Genomic DNA, 25430 nt, shown 5'->3' on the forward strand with positions numbered 1-25430 from the left:
GAATAAATCCATGCATTTGTGGCCAACTGATTTTCAACAAAGATGCCAAGAACACACAATGGGGTAACAGCTGTCTCTTCAATAAATGTTGCTAGGAGAACTAGATATCCAAATGCAGAAGAATGAAATTAGACCTTCATCTCATACCATATACAACAATCAGTTCAAAATGGATTAAGGCCAGGCAGGATGACTCACACCTGTAATCCCTGCACTTTGGGAGGCCAAGGTGAGTGGATCACAAGGTCAGGAGTTCAAGACCAGCCTGGCCAAGATGGTGAAACCCCATCTCTACTAAAAATACAAAAAAAAGAAAATAGCCAGGGATTAAAGACTTAAATATAAGACCTGAAACTGTAAAACTATTAAAAGAAAACTTAAAGGAAAAGCTCCATGACATTAGTCTGGGCAAAGATTATTGTTAACATCAAATAACCTAACATTACACTCAACATAAGGTTATTTTTTGACAACAAAAGCAAACAGAGACAAACAGGATTGCATCAAACTAAAACTGAACAGCGAAGAAAATAATCAACAGACTGAAGAGAGAATCTGTGGAATGGGAGAATATATTTGCAAACCATACATCCAATAAGGGGTTAATAACCAAAATATATAAGGAACTCAAACAACTCCATAATAAGAAAACAAAAAACTCACCTAATAAATAGACAGAGGACCTGAATAGATGTTTTTACAAAAGACGACACATAAATGGCCAAAAAAATATGAAAAAATGCTCAACATCATGAAGTATCAAGGAACTACAAATTAAATCCACAATGAGATATGACCTCACACCTGTTGGGATGGTTATTATCAAAAAGACAAAAGGTAAGTGTTGGTGATTTTGTGGAGAAAAGGTAACCCTTGTACACTGTTGGTGGACATGAAAATTAGAACAGTCATTGCAGAAAACATTATAGAACTTTCCCCCAAAAATAAAAACCAGAACTACTGTAGGATCCAGCAACACTACTTCTGTGTATATATCCAAAAGAAATGAAATTATGATCTCAAAGAGATATAAATACTCTCATGTACTTTGTAGCATTATTCACAATAGCCAAGATATGGAATCAACCTAAGTGTTCATCAACAGATGAATAAAGAAAATGTGGCACACATAAACAATGGAATACTATCCAGCCTTAAAACAAAGGAAATTCTGTCATTAGCAATAATTTGGATAAACCTGGAGGACCTTATGTGAAGGGAAATTAGCCAAGAACAGGATGACAAACAAATGTGATCTCACTGACATGTGAAACCTAAAATATCAAACTCATATAAGTAGATAGTAGAATGGTGCCTACTGGAGGCAGGGAATGGGAGGATATTGGTCAAAGGGTACAAAGTATCAGACAAGAGGAATAAGTCTTTGAGATCCACTGCACAGCATAATGACTATAGCTAATAATAATGTGTTGTATATTTTAAACTTGCTAAAAGAGTAGGTTTAAAATGTTCTCATCACAAAAGTGATAAGTATGTGAGGTTATGGATATGTTAATTAGCTTGCTTTAATCATTCCACAACATATACATATGTCACATTGTACTCCAGAAATATATAGTTTACATTATTGTTGATCAATTAAGATTTTAAAACTTAGGAAAAGGATCTCCATTCATCTCAAGGTGGAAACCAGTTTATTTTGCCAATTATGACTTATAAGTGCTTCACAAATTTTTCACTTTTCCACTCACTATACTTAAATTATATCAGACTTTGGCAGGTGGTGATGATTTACAAAGTATAAGCCAAAAATATAAACAAACAAAACCCAAGATGCCAATAAATTAGTAATTAAGAAGGAAAAACCTCAAGAGAAAAAAAAATTATTCTCAAAGACTTTTACCCAGGAATCTGTTCTACACAAAACTCATACAATTGAAGAGGTGTATCAAGAAAGCACATTTCCCAGTGTCTTTAAGAACAGGCAGTTAATCTGAATGTGTGAAATAGCCAATTCTTAAACAATAAAGAGTTGGGAAAATAGTAACTATTTGCAAAGCACAGATTCTACCAAAAGCCTTAAGTAAGAGAGAGTGGCAGAGAGAGAGAGAGAGCGCAGGTATGTACACACACTGTGGGCTAAACAAAGAATGGCTGTGCGTTGAATTCTTTCTGCCTGTGGATCACCAGCTTGTAATGCCCATATTAAGCAGACTATGTTGAATGCTTCTTCCTACATTTCACTTTGTGGAAATTTTTCATTCCTTGGGTTATCTACTTCTAGACATTTCATTATCAACCCTTCCATTTACTTTCAATTTTGTAAGAAGAATCAGAGAGTCAAAAATTTTCTAGGTGAAAGTAAATATATTTTCAATAGTGCTGCAATAAACATACGTGTGCATGTGTCTTTATAGCAGCATAATTTATAATCCTTTGGGTATATACCCAGTAATGGGATGGCTGGGTCGTATGATACATCTAGTTCTAGATCCTTGAAGAATCGCCATACTGTTTTCCACAATGGTTGAACTAGTTTACAGTCCCACCAGCAGTATAAAAGTGTTCCTATTTCTCCACATCCTCTCCAGCACCTGTTGTTTCCTGACTTTTTAATGATCGCCATTCTAACTGGTGTGAGATGGTATCTCATTGTGGTTTTGATTTGCATTTCTCTGATGGCCAGTGATGATGAGCATTTTTTCATGTGTCTGTTGGCTGTATGAATGTCTTCTTTATTCACAATAGCAAAGACTTGGAATCAACCCAAATGTCCATCAGTGACAGATTGGATTAAGAAAATGTGGCACATATACACCATGGAATACTATGCAGCCATCAAAAAGGATGAGTTTGTGTCCTTTGTAGGGACATGGATGCAGCTGGAAACCATCATTCTTAGCAAACTATCACAAGAACAGAAAACCAAACACCGCATGTTCTCACTCATAGGTGGGAACTGAACAATGAGATCATTTGGACTCAGGAAGGGGAACATCACACACAGGGGCCTATCATGGGGAGGGGGGAGGGGGGAGGGATTGCATTGGGAGTTATACCTGATGTAAATGACGAGTTGATGGGTGCAGCACACCAACATGGCACAAGTATACATATGTAACAAACCTGCATGTTATGCACATGTACCCTACAACTTAAAGTATAATAATAATAAATAAATTTAAAAAAAAAAAAGTAAATATATTTTCATTTCCTAGGAACTGGAAAAAAGAATTTCATCAAGTGCATCTCATATTTTAAAATGCTTCTATTCCTTTTACACATAATGCAGGAAGAGTTATTTCATGAGATGTCAGCTGTACAGAGCAAGTCACTGATATAAATCAGGTGTAATCAAGATTGCCTAAGAAACACTGACGTCCTAAACACTGAGAACTGAACTGTAAAGCAAAGGATTATCTTAGTTTGATTCTGCAAGCAAAAAACCAAAATGCCATTAACTAAATGTTAGTCTTTTCTTGTAGTATTTCCATGAACCCACAGTTTTGACTAAGCTCACTCAGGCATTTTAATGGGAGACAGGATGTTTGCATAACCCAGTTTAATTATCTGTTTCTCTGTACTATGGCATTCATCATTACAGAAAGGAAAGTTTGGCTCATATGACAGTCATATCTTATACCAATACTTGTGTAACAACACAATTTAAGTTTACTCTCACAACCCATAATTCAAGTACTAAAATACTCAAATGTACAGCTGCTGAAGAAATTCTACAACATGGAAATTCCTGATAAACATGAAGAGTTTTTGATTATGTACTTAAACACTATGAATGTAAAAGGTATTTTCTTCACTCATGCATTTTTAGATATAATTCGTCTCATTTTTTTTCCTTTCATCACATTCAGAATTATGAGAGATATATGACAGAATTATGTGAGCAAGTCCTTGGAAGGTTTTCTAAAGCTTGACTAGACTTATGTTAATAAGTATGCACATGAACAAAAATTGAAGTGTAATTTTTAAAATGCACAAAATTATATTGGACACGTTGAATTATAGGTGCCTTTTTAACCTTGCAAAGTTGTATTATTGTTGATACAGTGTAAATCCAATGAAAATGATTTAAAGCTCAGGTACTTACTGTGGTTGGAAAATAAGGACTAGTTTTGAATTTTTTCAGAGCCATGGAAGAGGTGTAGGTTCCCAAGAAGAGGATAAAAGACATGAGTGTAATATCAGGAACAAAATTACAGTTGTTCCCCACGAGGTTTCCTCCATGTTTCAAACACTCCTTCTTCGACAAAAATGCCCAGTCAAAGGTAGTATTATGGTACTGAAGAAGAAAAACATTAAAATTTTTCTAGAGAACAATGACATATAAAAAGCAGCCTTTGATACCTGATGAGCTATATAGGAATTATACTAAAAGTTTCTAGAAAACAGTCTGAAAATAGGCACTGGAGGGTGAAACTTGATGAGTTGCTCATGGAATAACAGATAAGATGGGCCAAGAGGGTGGCAATTATTGAAAATACAATGAGAATAATGCAATTTGTTACCTAGTTTGGGCAACAGCCTTAAAATCGCCCACTTGTTCAACAGAAACCACAAAGTACTTCTTTCCTGCATGCCTTCCTGAGAGTAAACTGAGACACATTAATATTCTAAGTCTCAAAATGTAAGACTCTCTAAAACACTTTTCTTTTTCAAAAAGTACTTACCTTTGTAAGGCACAGCTTTTTATGTGTCTACCTGATGGCCCTATGGTTAACGCTCTAAAAGTTTTAATACGTTAACTACTCACTGAGCACTTTCCCAACTACTCCGTTTCTTTTCTAAATAACTAGGGACTGGTGATTTAAGCAATTAAACTACAAAAATGTGGATGGTCCCTGCTTTTTCAATTGCATATTCTAATAAAGTATAGATTTTTTTTCTTCTTGACTCTAGGTCAGCATTATGAGCACCTGTTCTTGGTATGTGCTGTGATGCCTTTAAGGCTATGTAGTTGTGTATGGAATATTCATCTCCGTGTTACATGGCCTCAAACATATGGTCAGTTTTCATGAATGGCTGTTGCAGAGTCAGTGCTGTGCTTCCCTCTAGCAACTCACTTCTGTTTCTATTTTTGTTTCTAATACATAGGAGAATCCTTTGGCTAGTATAGTAGATAGGGCCAGCACACCCATCCCCCAGCTGCGCTCAGTACTAGCTGCTCTTAATTCATAGCTGTCTTCTTCTCTAGAGAACTGCCATTAGCCATTTCAGAGCCACCTCACCTGCAGTGTAGTGCCTTCTCATAGCCGATTACTGACCAATACTAACCAGGGTTTAAAACTAGACTCTCTTTGTCTCCAGGTGAGAGCAACCCTATGCACAATTTATGCTCCAGAGCTCCCATGCGATCAGGCTGAAGCGAAACTCAGCTGAAACCACATTCTTGTTTAACTCCTTCCCTGTCTTATATTGTTCCTCTCAATCTGTTTTTATCGAGACCACTGTCTCAACAAAGTCACATGTACCCAAAATCCCTATATCTGAATCTGCTTCTATAACAGCCGACTTACTTGAATTATTAGTCAACCAAAAGTTAATGGCCTCTAAGCCTAAGAAACTTTTTCTAAAATATCAGGGTTTGGAGGAAACTTGAATGATTTCATCAGATTTCTCATCCTTAGTATTCAATAGTCCTGAAAGATGAACATTCATTCTCTGCCTGAACATTTTATGTGATGAGCAGTCTCCTGGTTGCTCATCCCCTTGCTTAATAAAGTTTCTGCACAGATCTCCCTTATACTGATATTTGAATCTTCTTAAATACCCTTTAACTAAGTTTCTTTTGCTATACAAAACACTTTCTTGCATACTGTGACAATCTGGCTCTTTCCTGAGGAGAGATTTTCAAAATCATACCTATCTAAATGAATGTCAATGTGGTTGAGTGGAAGGGACTGGGTGTCTCAGCTTAGAAACATTCTAAATACCCGTAACTTATTCCTCTTAGGTCCAGGGCTAATGGATATATCATATGCTATCAGAAGAGTTATTTGAAAACACCTTGCAAATAAACGTGTAAAGATAAATTTCTCCTGTCCTTTGCAGACAAGAGTTCTACTTCACACCAAACACATCATCAGTGTCTTTTACTATTCAATGAATTCTCATGATATGGGTAATATAGTCATAAAGGAAGAATCTCTGGCCAGAAAGAGTTAAATTTTTTATAGAGCTCAAAAGGTAAAGTGCTTACAGAAGTCAATAAAAAACAAAATATATATCTTTCCCTGAAATATTTTTCCTATAGAAGCTTCAACTTGTAAACAGCTGAACTGCATTCTTGCTTTTATCAAACTTTGCTTCTGAAAGGTGATTAATCATATCTTATTTTGCTTTCGAGATTTCTGCATAGGGGTGTTTATAGCACCATATATTTAAAGTTTAGAAGTCATAATAGGTAACAGGTTTCTTTGTTTTAAAGTCAGCAAAAATTTAACATAATTTTACTTCAGCACTTTAATACCAGCAGAATTCTTCTCTATAACTAGAGTTGCCCACAGATAAGTTGCATTAAAGCAATCCTGCCAGGAAGTTCTATTGATTTTCTTACACAGATTCAGGTTGAGGTGAAGACTACACAGATGTACATGAAATGACAGACATATTTTCTTGCTTACAGCAACTTAAAATGCCAAATGATCAGTATTTTGTAAGCCTCAAATGATTCTTTGTATCATTATCCAGAAACCTGAGTCTCCAAATACCACCTTTCATTAAGGACTTCAGTATAAAAACGGTAGGTGGCATGCATATATCTCAGCATATCTGGCATTTCAGAATACAAAGTTTTCTACTCCCATAAAGCTTAAACTCTAGCTAATAAACAATTCTATTTAGATATCACTGAAAATACATCTATATTATCATATTATTTCAATGTTATTATTCCATACAAGCCGATGTCAGTGAAGGCTAATTCCATAAAACTTCAGGCAGGGTCCATTTCACAAACAAACTTACCTATGTCCACTGCTACCCCCGATGTTCAAGCCACTATTGTCTCCTCTGGTCTTAATGCAAGAGATCCTTAACTCATCTCACTGCTACTGCCTTCTAGCCCTTACAAGTGATTCCCACATCTCTATGGTTTTGATCTTTATTTCCTATGCAAAAGTCTATACATACTGTTTAAATGGTTAAATCAGAACTTTAAGAACAAGACAGTTCTGGCATGGTGGCTCACATCTGTAATCCCAGCATTTAGGGGGCTCAAGGCAGGAGGATCACTTGAAACCAGGAATTTGAGACTAGCCTGGGCAACATAGCAAGACCTCATCTCCATTAATTTTTTTTTTTTTTTTGTAATTAGCCAGGCTCAGTGGTGCATGCCTGTGGTCCTAGCTACTCTGGAGACTGAAGCAGGAGGATCACATGAGCCCAGGAGTTTGATGTTACAGTGAGCTATGATTGTGCTGCTATATGCCAGCCTGGGCAGCAGAGCAAGATCCTGTCTCTGAAGAAAACAAAGAACAAGACAAATGGGAACATAATCTCAGAAGTCCTTTCTGGCTGTTAGGATTCTTTTAGCACATTATCTGTTTTCCTTATGATGCTTGTAATGTTTTGTTACAATTATATTGTAGCTTCCTCACTAATCACTGTTGTAAGTTTGAACATATTCAGAGAAATATCTAATGGGTCTGAGACCTGAATCTAGGAGAGATGTCAAGTTTAGAGACATCTACTTAGGAGTCATCAGGAAAGAGCTGATCATTGTAGTAGTAAGACAATAAAACTACAAGGGAAAAATGTGCAGGAAAAAAAGAGAGTCAAACATCTAGGGTATCCACAATGGAAGTGAAGATACCACAAAACACTATGAAAAAGTCATCAGAGTGATGGGTAAAAGAAGTACAATAAGCTGAGAAATGTGTGGGAGTGAAAAAATTGCAACAGCAATTACAGACTATTTTTTCAAGAATTATACAGTAACAAAAGAATAGGTTAGAATATGCAAATAGCAAGGTTAAGACAAGTTCTTTGGGGTTGGCAAAAACTTTTGAGGTGTTTGTAGTGGATGAGAAATAATCTGGTTATGGGGATGAAAAGGAAAAGAGATTGATGGGAAATGCAAGAGCGGAGAAAGCAGAGAGAGAGAGAGAGACAGAAATGAACCAGGACTTAGTAACTGTTTGGACTGAGGATGGATAAAAGCTAAACATCATAAAGGTATAGTGCCTGAGGACCAAAGGGACTGTGCATCAATAAGAAAAAAAAAGAAAAGAAAAGAAAAGAAAAGAAAAAAAAAGAAAAGAAAAGAAAAGAAAAGAGCAAGACACTAGCAGAATTCCATTTGGTATACATTAGGTACCGAAGAAATCACTGTTGATTGAACAAATGAAATCTCTCATCACATCTGGAATATATGACATGTTCAAGGAAGATATCTACCAATTTATCTACTCTTTTTATCTGGAGGACAAAATTAAATTAAAATAAACTTTCAATTCAGAGTTGCTGGGTAAAATGTAGGATGCCCAGTTACATTTGAATTTCAGGTAAACAACAAATAGTATTTTCAGTATAAGTGCTTCATATGTAACATTTAGGACATATTTATACTAAAAATTATTCAATATTTATTTAAAATTCATCTGTAACTGGGCACGCTTTATTTTTGTTTGCTAAATATGGCAACACTATTTCAATGAGATATAGAATATTTTGAGTAACAGTCACATCTAGAAAATAGAAAAATGTGGCCACAAGAAAACAGAAAATACACTGGGACCTAAGTGCATGAAAGAACTAATGTAACCGATACAGAGAAATAAAACAGCAACTTTTAAAACTTTCCCTAGAGAAATAAAGCATTTAACTTAAATATTAACTAATAATATAAGCCAGTAAAGGAAAGTCTCTAAATGAGCGGTATGAAGATCAGATGATCAGAAGAGGGAATAATCATCTTGAGTACAGAAAAAAACAAAACAAAACTTAAACTAAGCCCTAAAAGGGTTTTTGCAGAACTCTCATATTCAAAAGGCAGCAGGAGTAACAGTAGAAGGACAGCGAAACTGTAACAAAAGGGAATAAAAGTGACAAACTTTAGATGTGTATTTCTTTCTGCATTGGCAGCAAAAAAAGAGATAAAGTATTAGAGAGAGAGAGAGACATCATAAGCAAAGATGCTGATATGGGGACATATAATGCTTCATTCCGTTTTAAAGACTTACTGAATTCTCACCTTTGTGGAGGATCTAACAGTGAATAGACCAGATGTGTTAAGCAGATTGTTTAGGTAAATGAGTACTGGGGGAAAAGGTTTAAAGAAAATGAGATCAAGTTGCTGAGGATCTTAACTGCAGTAAATCTCATGAAAAGGGATTTCAATCTATTTTTTGAAATATCTTTTTCAAGTGAATTATCCTGTTATACTAAGTGGATCTGCTCACAATTCTTAAAGAGTGCATACTAAAGGATTTATTTTAAAATTTAAAAGACCACAGCATCCTCCCTAAAGGAAAAAGTGGGGGATATATGAGACAGGATGAACAAAATGTTCAAAGCCATCGAGACTAGGTGATGTGTATATGAGGCTTTACTGCATTATTCTATTTTAGTGCATATTTAAAATTTTCCATAATACTTTTAAAAGTAGGAACATGTAATCTTCAAGGAGATTTAAGGACAGAATGGTTTTTACACTTGACTTTCTCGGTGGGAGAAAATCACAAGGATGCTTTGCACAGGAAGATTAATATGACATTTCATTTCCATTAAATGAATGTTAATTCCTAGAATCATCATGAAGGTTCTTAGTCCCATGATTAACAGTATCTCTGGGTAGTATAATAAGTAATAATAATAAAAATAATAATTAAAGGTTCTGTATTACAGTAGATCCTCAAAGTCATCAATAGTTTCATGGAAACTGCAACTTGAAGCAAAATGATGTTTAACTGCACCAATTTTACCATAGGCTAATCACTATAAACAAGAGTTAAGTCCCTATGGCATATTCCTGGTCACAAAAACATCACCAAACTTCAAAATAAGGATCAAAACGTTTCTAATATTAAATGTTAAAATAAATGTGAGCTATACATACATTTAAGAAAGATTAATAAAAATAACTAAGGTAATTATTATCATTCGAGGTCAGGGTTGTGAGTGGCCAGAGCCTATCCCGGCAGCTCAGGGTGCAAAGCAGGAACTATCCCTAGACAGGACACTATCCCATCACAGGGTGCCCTCACACACACACCCACACTCAGTCTGACCGGGAAATTAAGACATGCCAGTGAACCTAATATGCATGTGTTTGGGATGTGGAAGGAAACCAGAGTGCCTAGTGGAAACCCATGCAGACATGAGGAGAACATGCAAACTCCACACAGGCAGTAGCATGAGAATCGATTTCTCTTTTTTCATCAACGTTATAATGAAACGGTGTTATCTGAGGACCTGCTGTACCCCTTTTGAGTACCAACTGATAAAATATGTGCTTTTAAAAATATAAATGACAGTGATACCACTAATAAAAGCCTCAAGGTTAACTTGTTGATGTACTTATTTAGACTTTTTCCCCCAAAGTGATGAGCCAGATTTGCAGTAATCTGAAGTCTTACCTCATCCCCTACAGCATGCATTTGAGTTACAGTTGTCTGTACCATTATAAGATATCAAGATGAATTAGTTGTTTTGCTTGTGATTAGGATTATAGAAAATTATAAGAGGCCATCACTCCCATCCTAACAACCAAGGAAGCAAGATACCCTATAAAAATCACAGTTTTAAAAAACTCACCATTAAGATGCGGAAAGAAGTCAAACATTTAATTGTTTTTAAAAAATTATTTTTTATTTTATTATTTATTTATTTTTAAGATATTAATACATAGTCTCACTGTTGCTCAGTCTGGTGTGCAGTGGCATGATATAGCTCACTATAACCCTACAGGTGTGGGCCATCATGCCCAACTAATTTTTCTATTAATGAATTTTTAATGGCTACATGTAGACTTGGGTGACAGAGCAGAATTCAGGAGTCCTAGGCATAGATCAAGTCTGCACCCACTCACCAAACTTTCTCATGGTCTTTGCCAAGTGCACGGGTAATACACGTAAGACTGGAGGTTGCACAGGAAAGCTAAAAGAGTTCCGCCTTAGATACATGGAGCCTCTCTTAAGCTTAAGGAAGCCACTTTCTTAAGATGGGAGACAGAGAAGCAGAGCTGAGAGAAACCTCTCTGAGGCATTCAACCACTTTGGAAAGGGCTCAGGTATCTGCCTTCTGAAGGTGAGGGGCAGAGTATTTGGGCAAAGAAAGAGCCCCCAAAAAGAAAACTGGGGTATCAAGAAAAATACAGCAGTCCATGGGACCTTCTGGTATGATGGAAATGTTCTGTATCTTGTATGGATGGTGGTTATAACCATCAAAACTCATTTCAATGAATACTTCAAAACTGTGTATTTTAAAGTATGCCTCAATTAAAAAAACAAACAAACAAGGAATCTGATGTGAAAAACAAAATACTAACTGATCCTTTCAATCACCTCCTCAGAAGAAACTGACATTCGATTTTGAAATCTGGTGTCTCACTCAGAGAGCTGGAAACTGTAAGCCAACAGGTATTAATGCTCATTATCTAGATACAGTGTGAACAAGCTGTGGCTAGTTTTAAAGGTTTACAGGAATCTTTTAAGGAATCTGGTTTGCAAGTTGAAGGGATATACCCAGTAAGAAATCGATAGAAATTCTGGAGAAAGCAAGAAGAAATAAAGACACCATTCCAACAATAAATGGAAATTTTAAAACCTGCCTTTTTATCTTGAGACATAGTTATCCTAGAGTTCTAATCCTAAACACTCTAATACCCCTCTCTCCTGCTCTTTCCCCTGAAACACATCCCTACCACCATGAAAAAGAAAGCCTGTCTTCATGCTAGTGAAGCTGAAGGGAGAAGACCTTCCTTCCTCTGACAGATGCACTGAGGGCCTGTGAGAGCAAGCCTTGCTGGCTCCAGGGGATGCATGTCACTTTTCCTGTACCTTCTCTCACAATCTAATTATGGCTGAAATGAAAAAAGGAAAATTAAGTCCTGATGACTGTGTGTCCTAGGAAAGGTTCAGGATAAGAGAGCCAGCTAGCATGACCAAGCAGACAGAGGACGCAGTAGCCTCTCAGAAGATGGCATTCCCAATTTTCTCTCTCCATTAGACTTCTGAGTTATGGAGCCGGCAGGACCTAATCAAATGATAATACCTAGAAAGGACAGTAACAATACCTAACACTGACTGAGAGATGACTACATGCCATCCACTATGCTAAGTTCTGCCTATCTATGAAGTTGACACTTACAGTACCTTTGAGATAAGTACTATTACCATCCCAATGTTGCAAATGGGCAACTGAGACAGTTCCACAGCCTGTTAAGTCGTTGAGCCCAGTACCTGAAACCAAGCAGTCTGACACAAGAACTATCTTTAAGTTCCTCTACCTGAAACACTATGCTGCTCCCTGAAAGAATAGAAACAAGGCAGATTCTAGAGCCAGAAAACCCTGAGTTCAAATCCTCCTTTTACCATATACTTGTAATATGGTCTTTGGAAGGTCAGTTAACTTTTCTAAGTCTCTGTTTCATCTATAAAATAGAGGTAACATCTAATAACTCACCAAGTGATTGTGAGAATTATAGACAATTACTGTGAAGAGTCTGGCACCTAGTAGGTACCTCAATAATTGATCATTATGATTGATGGTAATAAATCATATTTGTTTAAAACTCATTTCTGAGTTATTTACCATGTGTGTGCACATGTGTGTGTATACACAACATATAAATATAGGTATTGATATAAATGAAAAAGGATAAACGAAGGATAAAAGTTGGCCTTCATGACCACATACACACACACACACACACACACACTTTTTCCCCTAACTTCTTTCACATTTTAATTAAGGTACGCAATTGATGCACACGAAGGGATTGCTGCCCTGGAATATGGGGCATCTACAGGAACTGGAGGGGTAAACATTGCCATTTGTGTACACTGAAGCATCATGGCATTCTAGAAATGGCACCAGTCTAGGAACCACCCAGACTTCAGTTTAAATCTTTGTTCTACGAATACATGGCTATGTGACCTAAAGCAAGAAAGGTGATTTACCCTCTGAAGCTTCAGTTTCTCTCATGTATAAAATAGAAGTAATTAACCCTGGTAGTGTATGTTGATGGTGATAGCACATATTAAGGTCTATAATGATGAGAATATGTGTAACATATGTGGTCTCTAGTAGGTGCTCTATAAATAGTAGCTAAGTTGAAATGATATTATGCCTCTATGTCTCTATCATAGTCATACTAGAAGTCAATCAGAACTTCCATTTTTTTCATGAACCTTATTGTAACATTTTGTTTTAGTACATATCAATTACTGGAGTCTCTGCCAGGACTTGCCCAAAGACAGGGCTTAAAAGTTCATTAATTTTAATGATTCCCTTGATTAGTTACAAAAAGAATTAAGTTAGATAATTTCTTTTTTTAAGTCAGTGGAAGTCAGTGTTTCATTAATATTTATTACAAATTAACTTATGTTTTTATTAATTATATTTTATTAACTATATCTTAATTAAAATATATATTATTAAATTATAGTTTATTAATTATATTTTTACTAGAAGAATTGTGAATAAAATTCTTTCAAATCTAGAAGGAGGTAGTTTTCCCTGTATTTAGGCAAGACCTTTTAGGCAATAGGCTGACCAGCTGAAAGACTGAAAGCTGAACTCCTTTCTGTATGCATGGGGTAAAACATATACACATACTTTTTCACACACACAGTATCAAACATGGAAGAAATAGAGAGGTAAGGTTTGAGGAAAGCCAGAGAAGACTTTAACAGCAAAAAAAGCAATCAAGAGAGCCACAGAATATAAAAACAAAAAAGAGGGTCACATGAGAGTTGCCCAGGAAAGATACAAAACATCATCTTTGAAAGGGATGTTAGGGCACTCACTACATAATATCTGTAGAAATGTCCGGGTCTCCTGAGAGATGGGCACTCTATCAATACAAGGTATTATGGCTTCTGTCTTTATAACTGAAAGATTGATATTCTTTGGTAAGATTCCATGTTCAGCATAGAAGGCGCACAATTGGAAGTCTGAAACAGCACTTTCCCCTTTTTCTCCAACACAAAAGCCTCCTTCCAGTGTGTGACCTTCCATGCAAAACAGCTCATTTTTAAAGCTTAGTTCCAGTCTCCTAAAGATCCTTGGTTACAAGCCATGGGAAAGGATATCATGTGACAGAGGCACAGTCCTTTCTAAGTGACAGGGGAAAGGTCCTGCTACAATCACTCTTAGTGAAGAGAACACAGCACCATTTGGTTAGTAAGAATTCTTAACCATACGAGAAACAGAGAGAGGATACTGTGCTCTCATTTTCCAACTTCTCACATTTTCCCTTGTGAAAATATTTCGAGGTTACAATTAACGTGATGTGGCAGTTAAATTCCTAAGAAGTTTTAAAAAGCGTGTATAGAAGTAAATATTGGCTTCAGCTTTTTTTAAGGCAAAAAAAAAAAAAAAAAAAAAAAAAGTGCTGACTAGAGCAAAGGAAAGTGTTTTTTTTTTCCTATCCCTCCACTGTCAATAATTATTACATAAGTGTTGATGCCAGAATTGCTGAATGGTAGAAGACATCATATATTATAAGTATTATAAACAAGTATACAATATGCAGTCAGTGTGAAGGTATTTTAAAATAGTAAGTCACTTACCATGTCAGTAGAAGAAATAGTTGGCGAATACTCTGGGGCCAGTGTGGTGTCATTAGATATTGAGATATTAGCTGTAAGCAAAAGACAATTATTTTATACTATAAAACAAAAACAGAAAAAGACCTTAAATACGTAATTAGATATTTTAAAAGCAGGACTAGGCAGTAAAAATGTCTTTAATAACAACATAAGAGCACAATGAATTTTTATTTATTTTAAATGTGTTCACCTTTCACGTAGATAAAACAAAGATTTGGACACATCTGCTGTGGACACATTTTGGACACAGCTGCTGTGCTCTAATCTGATAAGAAATGATGATGAAGAATTCAAAGAGACGGTATTAAAATTTGTTTCAGGTTTCAAGAAAAAAGATAAATGAAACTTCCCTGATACTACAAGGTACTCAATATATTTTGTCTAGTGGAACAAGGGCTGTTCATAATTGATTAAGTTAATCACTGGCTTCAGAATGCACAGGAAAATCTCCCATATTGAAGCTTTACTAATTAAGACTTAAATAATTTATAGTTTTGGGAAATTTCGACAGTGTATGAGAACGGTTATCTTTTTAACATGTGTGAAAACAAAATAAAGTACTAAATAATATAAATATAATGGAGATGAATATTTAATCTAATTTTAAAAATTATTTTCATACAATTTGGCATCATTTATAGGTTTAAGATGGCACTTGAAGAATAACCTAATGTATTAAACCAACCTTCCTCTTGGAAATCTTTTGTTCCATTTTTAAAATTTTATGTGTCTGAAAATTAAAACATAGTATTTAAAAAGTATTCTATAAGTAAAATATTTTTTCTTTATCAGATAAGCCTTTTTCCTATTTTGTGAAGCTTTAGGTATTATAAAATAAACTATTACAGCATATTCCTAATTTATAGAAATATAAAACAACACATCAGGGTTTTTATTTGTTCGTTTGTTTGTTTGGGGTCCCACAGTTTATTAAACATCTGAATTGCTAGCTACTGTTTGGTCCCTACTCCAGTCCCTCTGAGCCACTAGCTTGCCTTTTCAGCTTGCCATGCTTCAAGTCCTGCCTATATAAACCTTTAAGAAGAAACACGCAGGTTTTGATAGCTGATGTTAGAATATGAGATCCATAAGGGAGGAACAGAAGAAGCTTATCTCGTTCACTGTTTTTCCCTAAAACCTACCCAGTGTAGCTCTTAACAGGAACTCAAAAATATTTGTTTACTGTCAATAAAGGAAGTTAGAAAAGAGGGCATTTCATGACTAAAAATGAGAATGACAGCAGATAAATTGGGAACAAAAGAAACAAGAAAAACAAACTAAAAGAGAGAAAATATTTAGCTTGAGCCCTACTTTTGGTCAATTTTGGAATTCACTCTGATCTTTCAAGACTTTAGATTGTAAAACTGTTAACCTAAAGCTAGCTGTTGCCAGAGTTTCTCTATTTCAGCAGTAAAGGAAGTACATGTGCATATTATCTGTGTTCTTATTCTCTCTGTTTCATTACAGATCACAGAGGGAACTAAAATAGGCTGAAGCACATCAAAAAGCTAATCCACCATGATCAGGTAGGCTTTATCCCTGGGATGCAAGGTTGGTTCAACATATGCAAATCAATAAATGTGACTGATCACATAAGCAGAACTAAAGAAAAAAATACAAGATTATCTCAACAGATGCAGAAAAGGCTTTGGATAAAGTTCAACATCCATTCATGTTAAAAAAAAAACTCTCAACAAACTAAGTATTGAAGGAACATACTTCAAAATAATAACAGCCATATATGACAAACCCACAGCCAACATCAGATTGAATGGGCAAAACCTGGAAGCATTGAAAACCCCTTGAAAATCTGTACAAGACAAGGATACCGTCTCTCACCACTCCTATTCAACATAGTATTGGAAGTCCTGGCCAGGGCAATCAAGCAAGAGAAAGAAATAAAGAGCATTCAAATAGGAAGAGAGGAAGTCAAACTATCCCTGTTTGCAGACAACATGATCCTATATCTAGAAAACCCCACAGTCTCAGCCCAAAAGCTTCTTAAGCTGATAAATAACTTCAGCAAAGTCCCAGGATACAAAACCAATGTGCAAAAATCACTAGCATTCCTATATATTAACAACAATCAGGAACAAACTCCCATTCATAACTGCCACAAAAAAGAATAAATGCCTAGGGAATACAGCTAACCAGGGAGATGAACAATCTCTACAAGGAGAACCACAAACCACTGCTAAAGAAAACAGAAATGACACAAACAATGGAAAAACATCCTATGCTCATGGATAAGAAGAATCAATATTGTTAAAATGGCTATACTGCTCCTAGTAATTTATATATTCAATGTTATTCCTATTTAACCACCATTGAGATTCTTCACGTAAGTAGAAAAAACTATTTTAAAATTTATATGAAACCAAAAAAGAGCCCGAATAGCCAAAAAGAACAAGGCTGGAGGCATCATGTTAGCCAACTTCAAACTATACTACCTGGCTCTAGTAACAAAAACAGAATGGTACTGGTACAAAAACTGACACACAGACCTATGGATCAGAATAGAGAATCCAGAAATAAGACTGCACATCTACAACCATCTGATCTTCAACAAACCTGACAAAAAGAAGCAATGGGGGAAAGGATTCCCTATCAATAAATAGTACTGGGATAACTGGCTGATTATAAGCAGAAAATTGAAACTGGACCTCTTCCTTATGCAATATACAAAAATTAACTCAAGATGGATTAAATACTTAAATGTAAAACCCAAGACTATAAAAACCCTAGAAGACAATGTAGATAATACCATTCAGGACACAGGCATGGGAAATGATTTCATGACAAAGATGCCAAAAGCAATTGCAACAAAAGCAAAAACTGACAAATTGAATTTAATTAAACTAAAGAGTTTCTGAACAGCAAAATAAACTATCAACAGAGTAAACAAACAACCTACAGTATGGAAGGATATTTTTGCAAACTATGCATCTGACAAAGGCCTAATATCCAGTATCTAAAATGAACTTAAACAAATTTATAAGAAAAAAAAACAGCCTTATTAAAAAGTGGGCTAAGGACATGAACAGACACTTTTCAAAAGAAGACATACATGCAGCCAATAATCATAGGAAAAAAAAAAAGCTCAACATCAATGATCATTAGAGAAATGCAAATCAAAACCACAATGAGATACTCTTCACACAAGTCAGAATGGCTATTACTAAAATGTCAAAAAAAAAAAAAACAAAACAGATGCTGGTGAGATTGTAGAGAAAAAGGAACACTTATACACTGTTGGTGGGAGTATAAATTAATTCAATCATTGTGGAAGACAGTGTGGCGATTCCTCAAAGACCTAGAGAGAAATAACATTTGACCCAGTCATCCCATCACCGGGTATTTACCCAATGGAATACAAATTGTTCTATTATAAAGACACACGTACACCCATGTTCACTGTAGCACTATTCCCAACAGCAAAAACATAGAATAAACTTAACTGCCCATCAATGATAGACTGGATAAAGAAAAGGTGGTACATAACACCATGGAATACTATGCAGCCATAAAAGGAATGAGATCATGCCCTTTGCAGGGACATGGATGGAACTGGAGGCCATTATCCTTAGCAAACTAATGCAGGAACAGAAAACCAAATACTGCCTGTTCTCACTTATGAACAAGAGCTAAATAATGAGAGCACATGGACACATAGAGGGGAACAACACACTCTGGGGCCTATTAGATGGTGGAGAGTGGGAGGAGGAAGAGGATCAGGAAAAACAACTAATGGGTACTTGGCTTAATACTTGGGTGATGAAATAATCTTTAAAACAATCCCCCATGACACACATATAGCTATGGAACAAACCTGCACATGTACCCCAAACTTAAATGAAAGTTAAAAAAACAAAAACAAAAATAGGCTAAATGATGTTTGGCCTAAACAATAAAGCCAAATGAATCCATTCTCAAAAGAAAGATATTAGTAAATAGTTACTAAGAAAATCTAGGTTTGTATTACTATGTTGTTCTAAAAAGCTGAAAGAACATTTTCTTATATTGTATTTCTTCATTTGAAAACATTCTAGAGCACATAATGGGTATACTTTTATACCCATTTCATATTGGATGAGACTCTGAAGCTTACTATGCCAGGTTACTTCCCCAGGGTTACAGTTTATCAGAAGCAGAGTTGGTAGCAAGACCTCCTTCAGCATTCTTTCTTCTCCTACGCAGCATTTCTAACCATCAATATCAGGTGATTTATGTGGCCACAGAATTCAAGGTGAGATAGTACTTGCCAGTGTTCGATGATGTGACTCTCAACCGTGACCTGAAATGTCTGATCTGTCTGAGCTTTTGAGGAAAAGCAGCATATGTGAAATTACAGATACTATTTGGATGGTGTTGAGAAGGGAAGCTTTCAACTTGTTGAGCTAGATTCTTTAATGCAATTTTATCAGCTTCTTGTCACGAGAGTTTGAGGGTCTTTTTGCAACACACTTTTCTGCATAAAAACAAGGAGTAAAGACTGAGGAGGAAAGATAGTCAAGGCTCTTTCTTCATGAAATGAATGATGGATAATAAAGGCCAGGGGTGTAGTAAAACAGGATTGTAATCTGAACCGTTAGTAGCTGCTCTCAAGTTTCGGATAAGCATCAATTCTGCTCATTTAAATTCCTTTTAGAATTTCATTTTTTTCCCCTAAGACAAGCTATTAAAGCACATTGGCTCTCAAAATCCCAAAAGACCAGCATCAAAAGGACAGTAAAAAGTATATAACATGTTCCCTACTTATTTTAATAAGCATCTGCTTCAGAAGAAAGACTTGAAAATAAATACATTTAAAAAGCACTTTCATAAATGCATATTGGCAGGGTATGTTATACTCCATAAACAAGATTAAAAGCAAATTTCTTTAGGCTCACAGAAAAGAAGATGATCAATCCCAATTGGAAGCTTGGTCTATAAGAACCATTGGTTACCATTTGGATCCAGGTGCAAATATTTTGGCAACCAATTGCAGAATGATCCATATATATGGAATCTGCAATCTCCTTAATTAGGATTCTGGAAAAGTCAAATGGGAAAACTAAAATACTCCACACTGTCTCTCCCATTTGCTGAGCATCCTGGCTCATGAGGCAAAGAAACCCTTTGCCCTGGGAATCTGGCTAATTTAGATTTAGCCAATTATCACTGGGACGATCTCTGTTTCATACTGGCTTTCAGGGAGCTTCCACAGGTTGATCGTTTTCCATACTTGGATTTTCATATCTCATTTCTCCTTCCCATGTATCAGATTTTAGCTGATTTTCCGGAATGAGGGAATGAATATTCTAAGTGAGAGACCTTTTAAAATGTATCTGTGGCTTTTCCTTCTTAGCCTATTTATACCAAAATTATTTTGTGTGTGAAAAATCAGACCTCGGCGATGACCTTGAGCAGTAGGATATAAATAACTCCCACCAGCTTAGCATTCCAATAATGGAACACTAGGCATTTAAGCTGACTTCTTCTTTATGTTTAATGAGAGATTTAGAGAAAGAACAAGGGGATCAAGCATGGCTGCAGTTGTGGGAGCTGTGAGAGAAAAAAGGAGGTGACATCCACATGTCAGTGTTGGCATACCTCTTGCATAGGGGAATATCTATTGCACTGTTAAAGGTTGTCCCTCTTTATCTTCTAGTGACCCGGCCTCAGGAACTACCCCAAGGCTCCTCTGCTGTACACATTAGCAGGAACTGTACCATAAGGAACAGGTACGAACTCACGTGAGACTGTGAGGTCAAGTGTAAGCAACAATTGGTCACTAAGGCCATAGCTGTCTGCTTTTAATGTATAACCTAATACAATGTGGAGAAGGGAGTACTAGGATTGGGCTTGAATTCTAGACCCAGCAACTTCTGAGCACAGTACCCTTAAGCTCCCTCACCGCATAATCTTGAGGAGTTACTTCCCACCTCTTGACCACATGTCCCTCATTTGTAAAACTGGATTTGAAACCAACTACCTCATAAGGTTACCGTGCAGATTAAATAACACAATGTAGGCAAAATTGTAAACACAGTGTCCAGTATCAGGATAGATCTAAATAAATGGCAGCTAAGATTACTCCTAGCTGTGACCTGCAGAAAGCAGACCTTGTCCCTGGAATGAATGCCAGCTATCTCTCAAGATTTATGTGATGGTTAAATATACATACATAATGTTATTAAGATATAGTTGATTAAAATCCCCTAGTAAAATGTCTGGCACTTGGATGGTACTTAATAAATATTAGTCTAATCTGAACCTGTGCCCCCAACATGGCTTCTTAGGGTTATAATAATATGGCACTAATTAACCTGATGTGAACAAGAAAAACTTTAAGACTATTTTCCATGATAATGAAACTCCAAAGTTTTATTCTGTTACATTTAAGAAACATCTTAAGGCAATTAAGTAACTAGAAAATAGATAAAGGATAAAATTAAATAAGCTCTGCCACATGGTCATGTCAGATTTATTTAAGGGTTCTGGATAACTTGAGCACACTGTACCTTTTGACTAAGTCAAACATGTATGCTTTTAATTCCTAGGTCAATAAAGGCAACAAAAGGTAAAAATGGCTTTTGAGGGAAGACAAAATAAATTAGGAAAACTGGGAGAAGTAGCTTATAGGGAAATTATTTGCCACTATCTCAGTCTTAAGTCTTAAAACAGATAAAATCAGCAGTAAGTTTTTCTTTTTTTTTTTCTTATTATCCTTTTAGTTTTCCCAAGTATCTTTAGCAAGCCTTAATGCTTGAGATTTTCACTACAACTAGGCAAGTTCAAGTTGTATATTCTTTAATCTACAGGCACTATTCACAAGTTCACCTACGATGTTGTGCTGGAAGTTAAAGAGCTGAGCTACTGTGGAGATACTAAGATGAATATATTTAAGCTGCATGGTGGCATGCACCTGTAGTCCTAGCTACTCAGGAGGCTGAGGTGGGAGGATCATTTGAGCCCAGCAGTTTGAAGTTGCACTGAGCTATGATCGTGCCACTGCACTCCAGTTTGGGTGACAGAGCAAGACCCCACCAAAAAAAAAAAAAAAGGTATATTTTGTCACCAATTTCACAAAAACTTCTCTCTCATACCCACCCATCATTACATTTTGGAGATGTGTTATAGACATTACTGTGGGGAAACTTTTACAAATCTGCTTTTATATAAACCCAAAACAGAGAATTTTCCAGGTCTGATGACAATCTTATTTTCTGATTCCTGCAAGCATTATGCAGAAACTGCTGAAACATAGGTTAAGACATGAAAAGAAAACAAAATGATGGGTCTCTTCCAAAACACTATTACCATAGATGATAAAATGTCAACTGTGCCAGTAAAGGATTCTCACAAATGCAAGCCTGAGGGATGCTACAGCAGCAGAACTTGTACTTCCTTGTTTTACCATTAGTTTATGATTTAAACCTACTTCATAAAGAGGGAATGGCACACAATAAAAATAAAATCACATATATTATGATATAGTTCATGGAAGTTAGGATGATCTTTTATTTTCTAATTTTCTTTTAATGGGCTTTCTAATTATAAAACACATATTGACTATAATATGGGAACACAGGGGATGCAATCCAGCAATTCTTTTCAATGATTATAACATATTGGTGCACAACGCTTATTAATATATTAGAAAAATTATGTAGAAACAAATGATGTTGAAACTCTAGTGACAACTATTTTAGAGCATCTAGAAGCCTCCTTATGCTGTGAATGACAAAAAGGTATGGAAATGGAAGCCATGGCTACTTCTAGTCACTAGGCTTGGTCTTACAGTTTCATACCAGGAAAAAAGCCAACTTTTACTTGAAGATAATATACACAGGGATGCACTTCGTTCCTGAGAAAGAATTTACTCACCTTACTCATGCATCTATTATTAAGCATGTTCTCCTGGAACAGTCAACAATAAATCAATAAAATATATCCCTTTTGTTAACAATATAGTGTCTGTCCCTTTGAGGCTATTTTTCTTACTTTTATAGTTCATTATTTCTAGCAGTTTCTTTTCCCTCAGGATGTAAAACTGACACCTGGTCAGAAAATTTTCTGTGACCCTTTTCAAAATACTAATGTGCCTTGAGTATATAGTCACTGCAAGATTTACACATTAGGCAAATGAACAGAGGTATTAGAGTAGAAATTTATTTCTAAAGTTTGGATTAAATGAAACTCATTTTTGTTCATTCAAAAAGCAATTAACACTATTTTAAAAAACAATACGTTTTATAATATATGTGTGTATATGTGTGTATCCTACTTCACTGCAAGTAGCACAATTCTTTTTTTTATTATTATACTTTAAATTCTGGGATACATGTGCAGAATGTGCAGGTTTGTTACACAGGTATACATGTGCCATGGTGGTCTGCTGCACCCATCAACACATTATTAGGTATTTCTCCTAATGCCATCCCTCCCCTTGCCCCCAACCCCCTGACAGGCCCCGGTGTGTGATGTTCCCCTCCTGTGCCCATATGTTCTCATTGTTCAACTCCCACTTATGAGAGAGAACATGTGGTGTTTGGTTTTCTATTCCTGTGTTAGTTTGCTGAGAATAATGGTTTCTGGCTTCATCCACGTCCCTGCAAAGGACATGAACTCATTCTTTTTTATGGCTGCATAGTATTCCGTGGTACATATGTGCCACATTTTCTTTATTCAGTCTATCATTGATGGGCATTTGGGTTGGTTCCAAGTCTTTGCTATTGTTAATAGTGCTGCAATAAGCATACGTGTGCATGTGTCTTTATAGAACGATTTATAATCCTTCCGGTATATACCCAGTAATGGGATTGCTGGCTCAAATGGTATTTCTAGTTCTAGATCCTTGAGGAATCGCCACACTGTCTTCCACAATGGTTGAACTAATTTACGCTCCCACCAACACTGCAAAAGCATTCCTACTCCTCCACATCGTCTCCAGCATCTATTTCCTCACTTTTTAATGATCGCCATTCTAACTGGCCTGAAATGGTACTTCATTGTGGTTTTGATTTGCATTTCCCTAATGACCAGCAATAATGAGCTTTTTTTCATGTTTTTTGGCAGCATAAATTTCTTTCGAGAAGTGTCTGTTCACATCCTTTGCCTACTTTTTGATGGGGTTATTTTTTTTTTCTTGTAGATTCTGGGCCGGGCGCGGTGGCTCACGCCTGTAATCCCAGCACTTTGGGAGGCCGAGGCGGGCGGATCACAAGGTCAGGAGATCGAGACCACGGTGAAACCCCGTCTCTACTAAAAATACAAAAAATTAGCCGGGCGCGGTTGTGGGCGCCTGTAGTCCCAGCTACTCGGGAGGCTGAGGCAGGAGAATGGCGTGAACCCGGGAGGCGGAGCTTGCAGTGAGCCAAGATCGCGCCACTGCACTCCAGCCTGGGCGACAGAGCGAGACTCCGTCACACACACAAAAAAAAAAAAAAAAAAAGATTCTGGATATTAGCCCTCGTCAGATGGATAGATTGCAAAAATTTTCTGCACAATTCTTAAAAAGCAGGGAAACAGGCCCTCAGAAAATGTTTGTTGATGAATGAATGAGAATTTTAAAAGCACAGAGAACAGAAGAGAGAACAAGTGAGAGTTGGGGGGATGCCCATGTTCTGTTCCCTATTTCCAAAATTCTAGTATTTACGTTTTTGAATAAATTAAAGAGATTCCTCTTAGAAGAACTGAACACCTTGCCTCTAGGACTTTAAAGTCTTTTTCTTAATGACTATGTATAGTATACAACACTTTTGTAATCTCGAGATTCAATGGAATAGTATTAATTACTCTAACTACAATGCACTGAAGCCTTAACATTTTTTTTGTAAATACAGTTTCAATGTGTCATATTTGTCTGTAACAGCACACTGGTTGTTAATTTTTGGGGAGAAGGCCGACTTGCAGTAGAAGCCTTGTTAGTATCTTTCCCTAGGAAAATGTATGAGAAAATTAAATGTTTGAAATCTTTAAAGAATACAACTATTATAAGATTAAACTCACTGGGGCATCTTTTGTAGGATAGTGAGAAATACGAAAAAGAACAAATTTTTACTCAATGTCCATTAGGTGCCAAACAATTTTACATATACTATCTCATTTAACCTTTATAGTAACCTCTAAGAATAGGCACAGTTACTAACCCAGTTCAGAGATTATCAAACAAAGAGATTAAGTAATCAGCCTAGTTCAGGGTAACAACGAAATTTAAACTCAGTTTTGTTTACTCTAAAGCACACAGTATTTACACTTTATCACATTAACATTTCTAAATTGGGATGTTGGTGATCAAATTAGATATTGTGTATTATTCTTCAACTGGATATTTTTTAGTTCTCGCTTTTGGCTTTTGAACTAAATTATCTTTTTTCTTACACACTCTGCTATGTAATCGTCGAAGTACAGTGGAAAATTTAACATCCATTTCCTCTACTAATTAATAGCTATCCCATTTCTAAGAAAAGCAAATCTTAGCACAAAAACCACCCATGTATGGCATGTATCCACTCACATATGTCAAACTTTCTGACTGATTTTCCTACTAGTACTTGCAACTGAGCTTCCTTAGTTGCTCAGTAAACCTATGTGCATGACTTGGGTTACCAAGCAGTAGTTGGGAGTAAAATGAATGGAGAAAAAAGTGCATTTAGAAAAGAAAAATTAGGAAATGATTAGGCTTTCTGGAAG

General features: G+C 36.1%; 1 protein-coding gene across 4 annotated transcripts in view; it reads right to left on the reverse strand.

Moving 5' to 3' along the window:
- Positions 1–25430, reverse strand: part of SLC4A4 (solute carrier family 4 member 4) — a 430044-nt gene that overhangs the window by 75636 nt on the left and 328978 nt on the right. For all 4 annotated transcript variants that reach the window (XM_078003501.1, XM_078003500.1, XM_015138561.3 and 1 more), the window contains 2 exons: positions 14715–14785; positions 4070–4261 (listed from right to left, as the gene is read on the reverse strand). In XM_078003501.1, the coding sequence (XP_077859627.1) occupies positions 4070–4261; positions 14715–14785 (263 nt within the window). The remainder of the gene's footprint in view (positions 1–4069; positions 4262–14714; positions 14786–25430) is intronic.

The sequence above is a fragment of the Macaca mulatta genome, chromosome 5 (assembly GCF_049350105.2).
Source record: "Macaca mulatta isolate MMU2019108-1 chromosome 5, T2T-MMU8v2.0, whole genome shotgun sequence".
Taxonomy (NCBI): Eukaryota; Metazoa; Chordata; class Mammalia; order Primates; family Cercopithecidae; genus Macaca; species Macaca mulatta.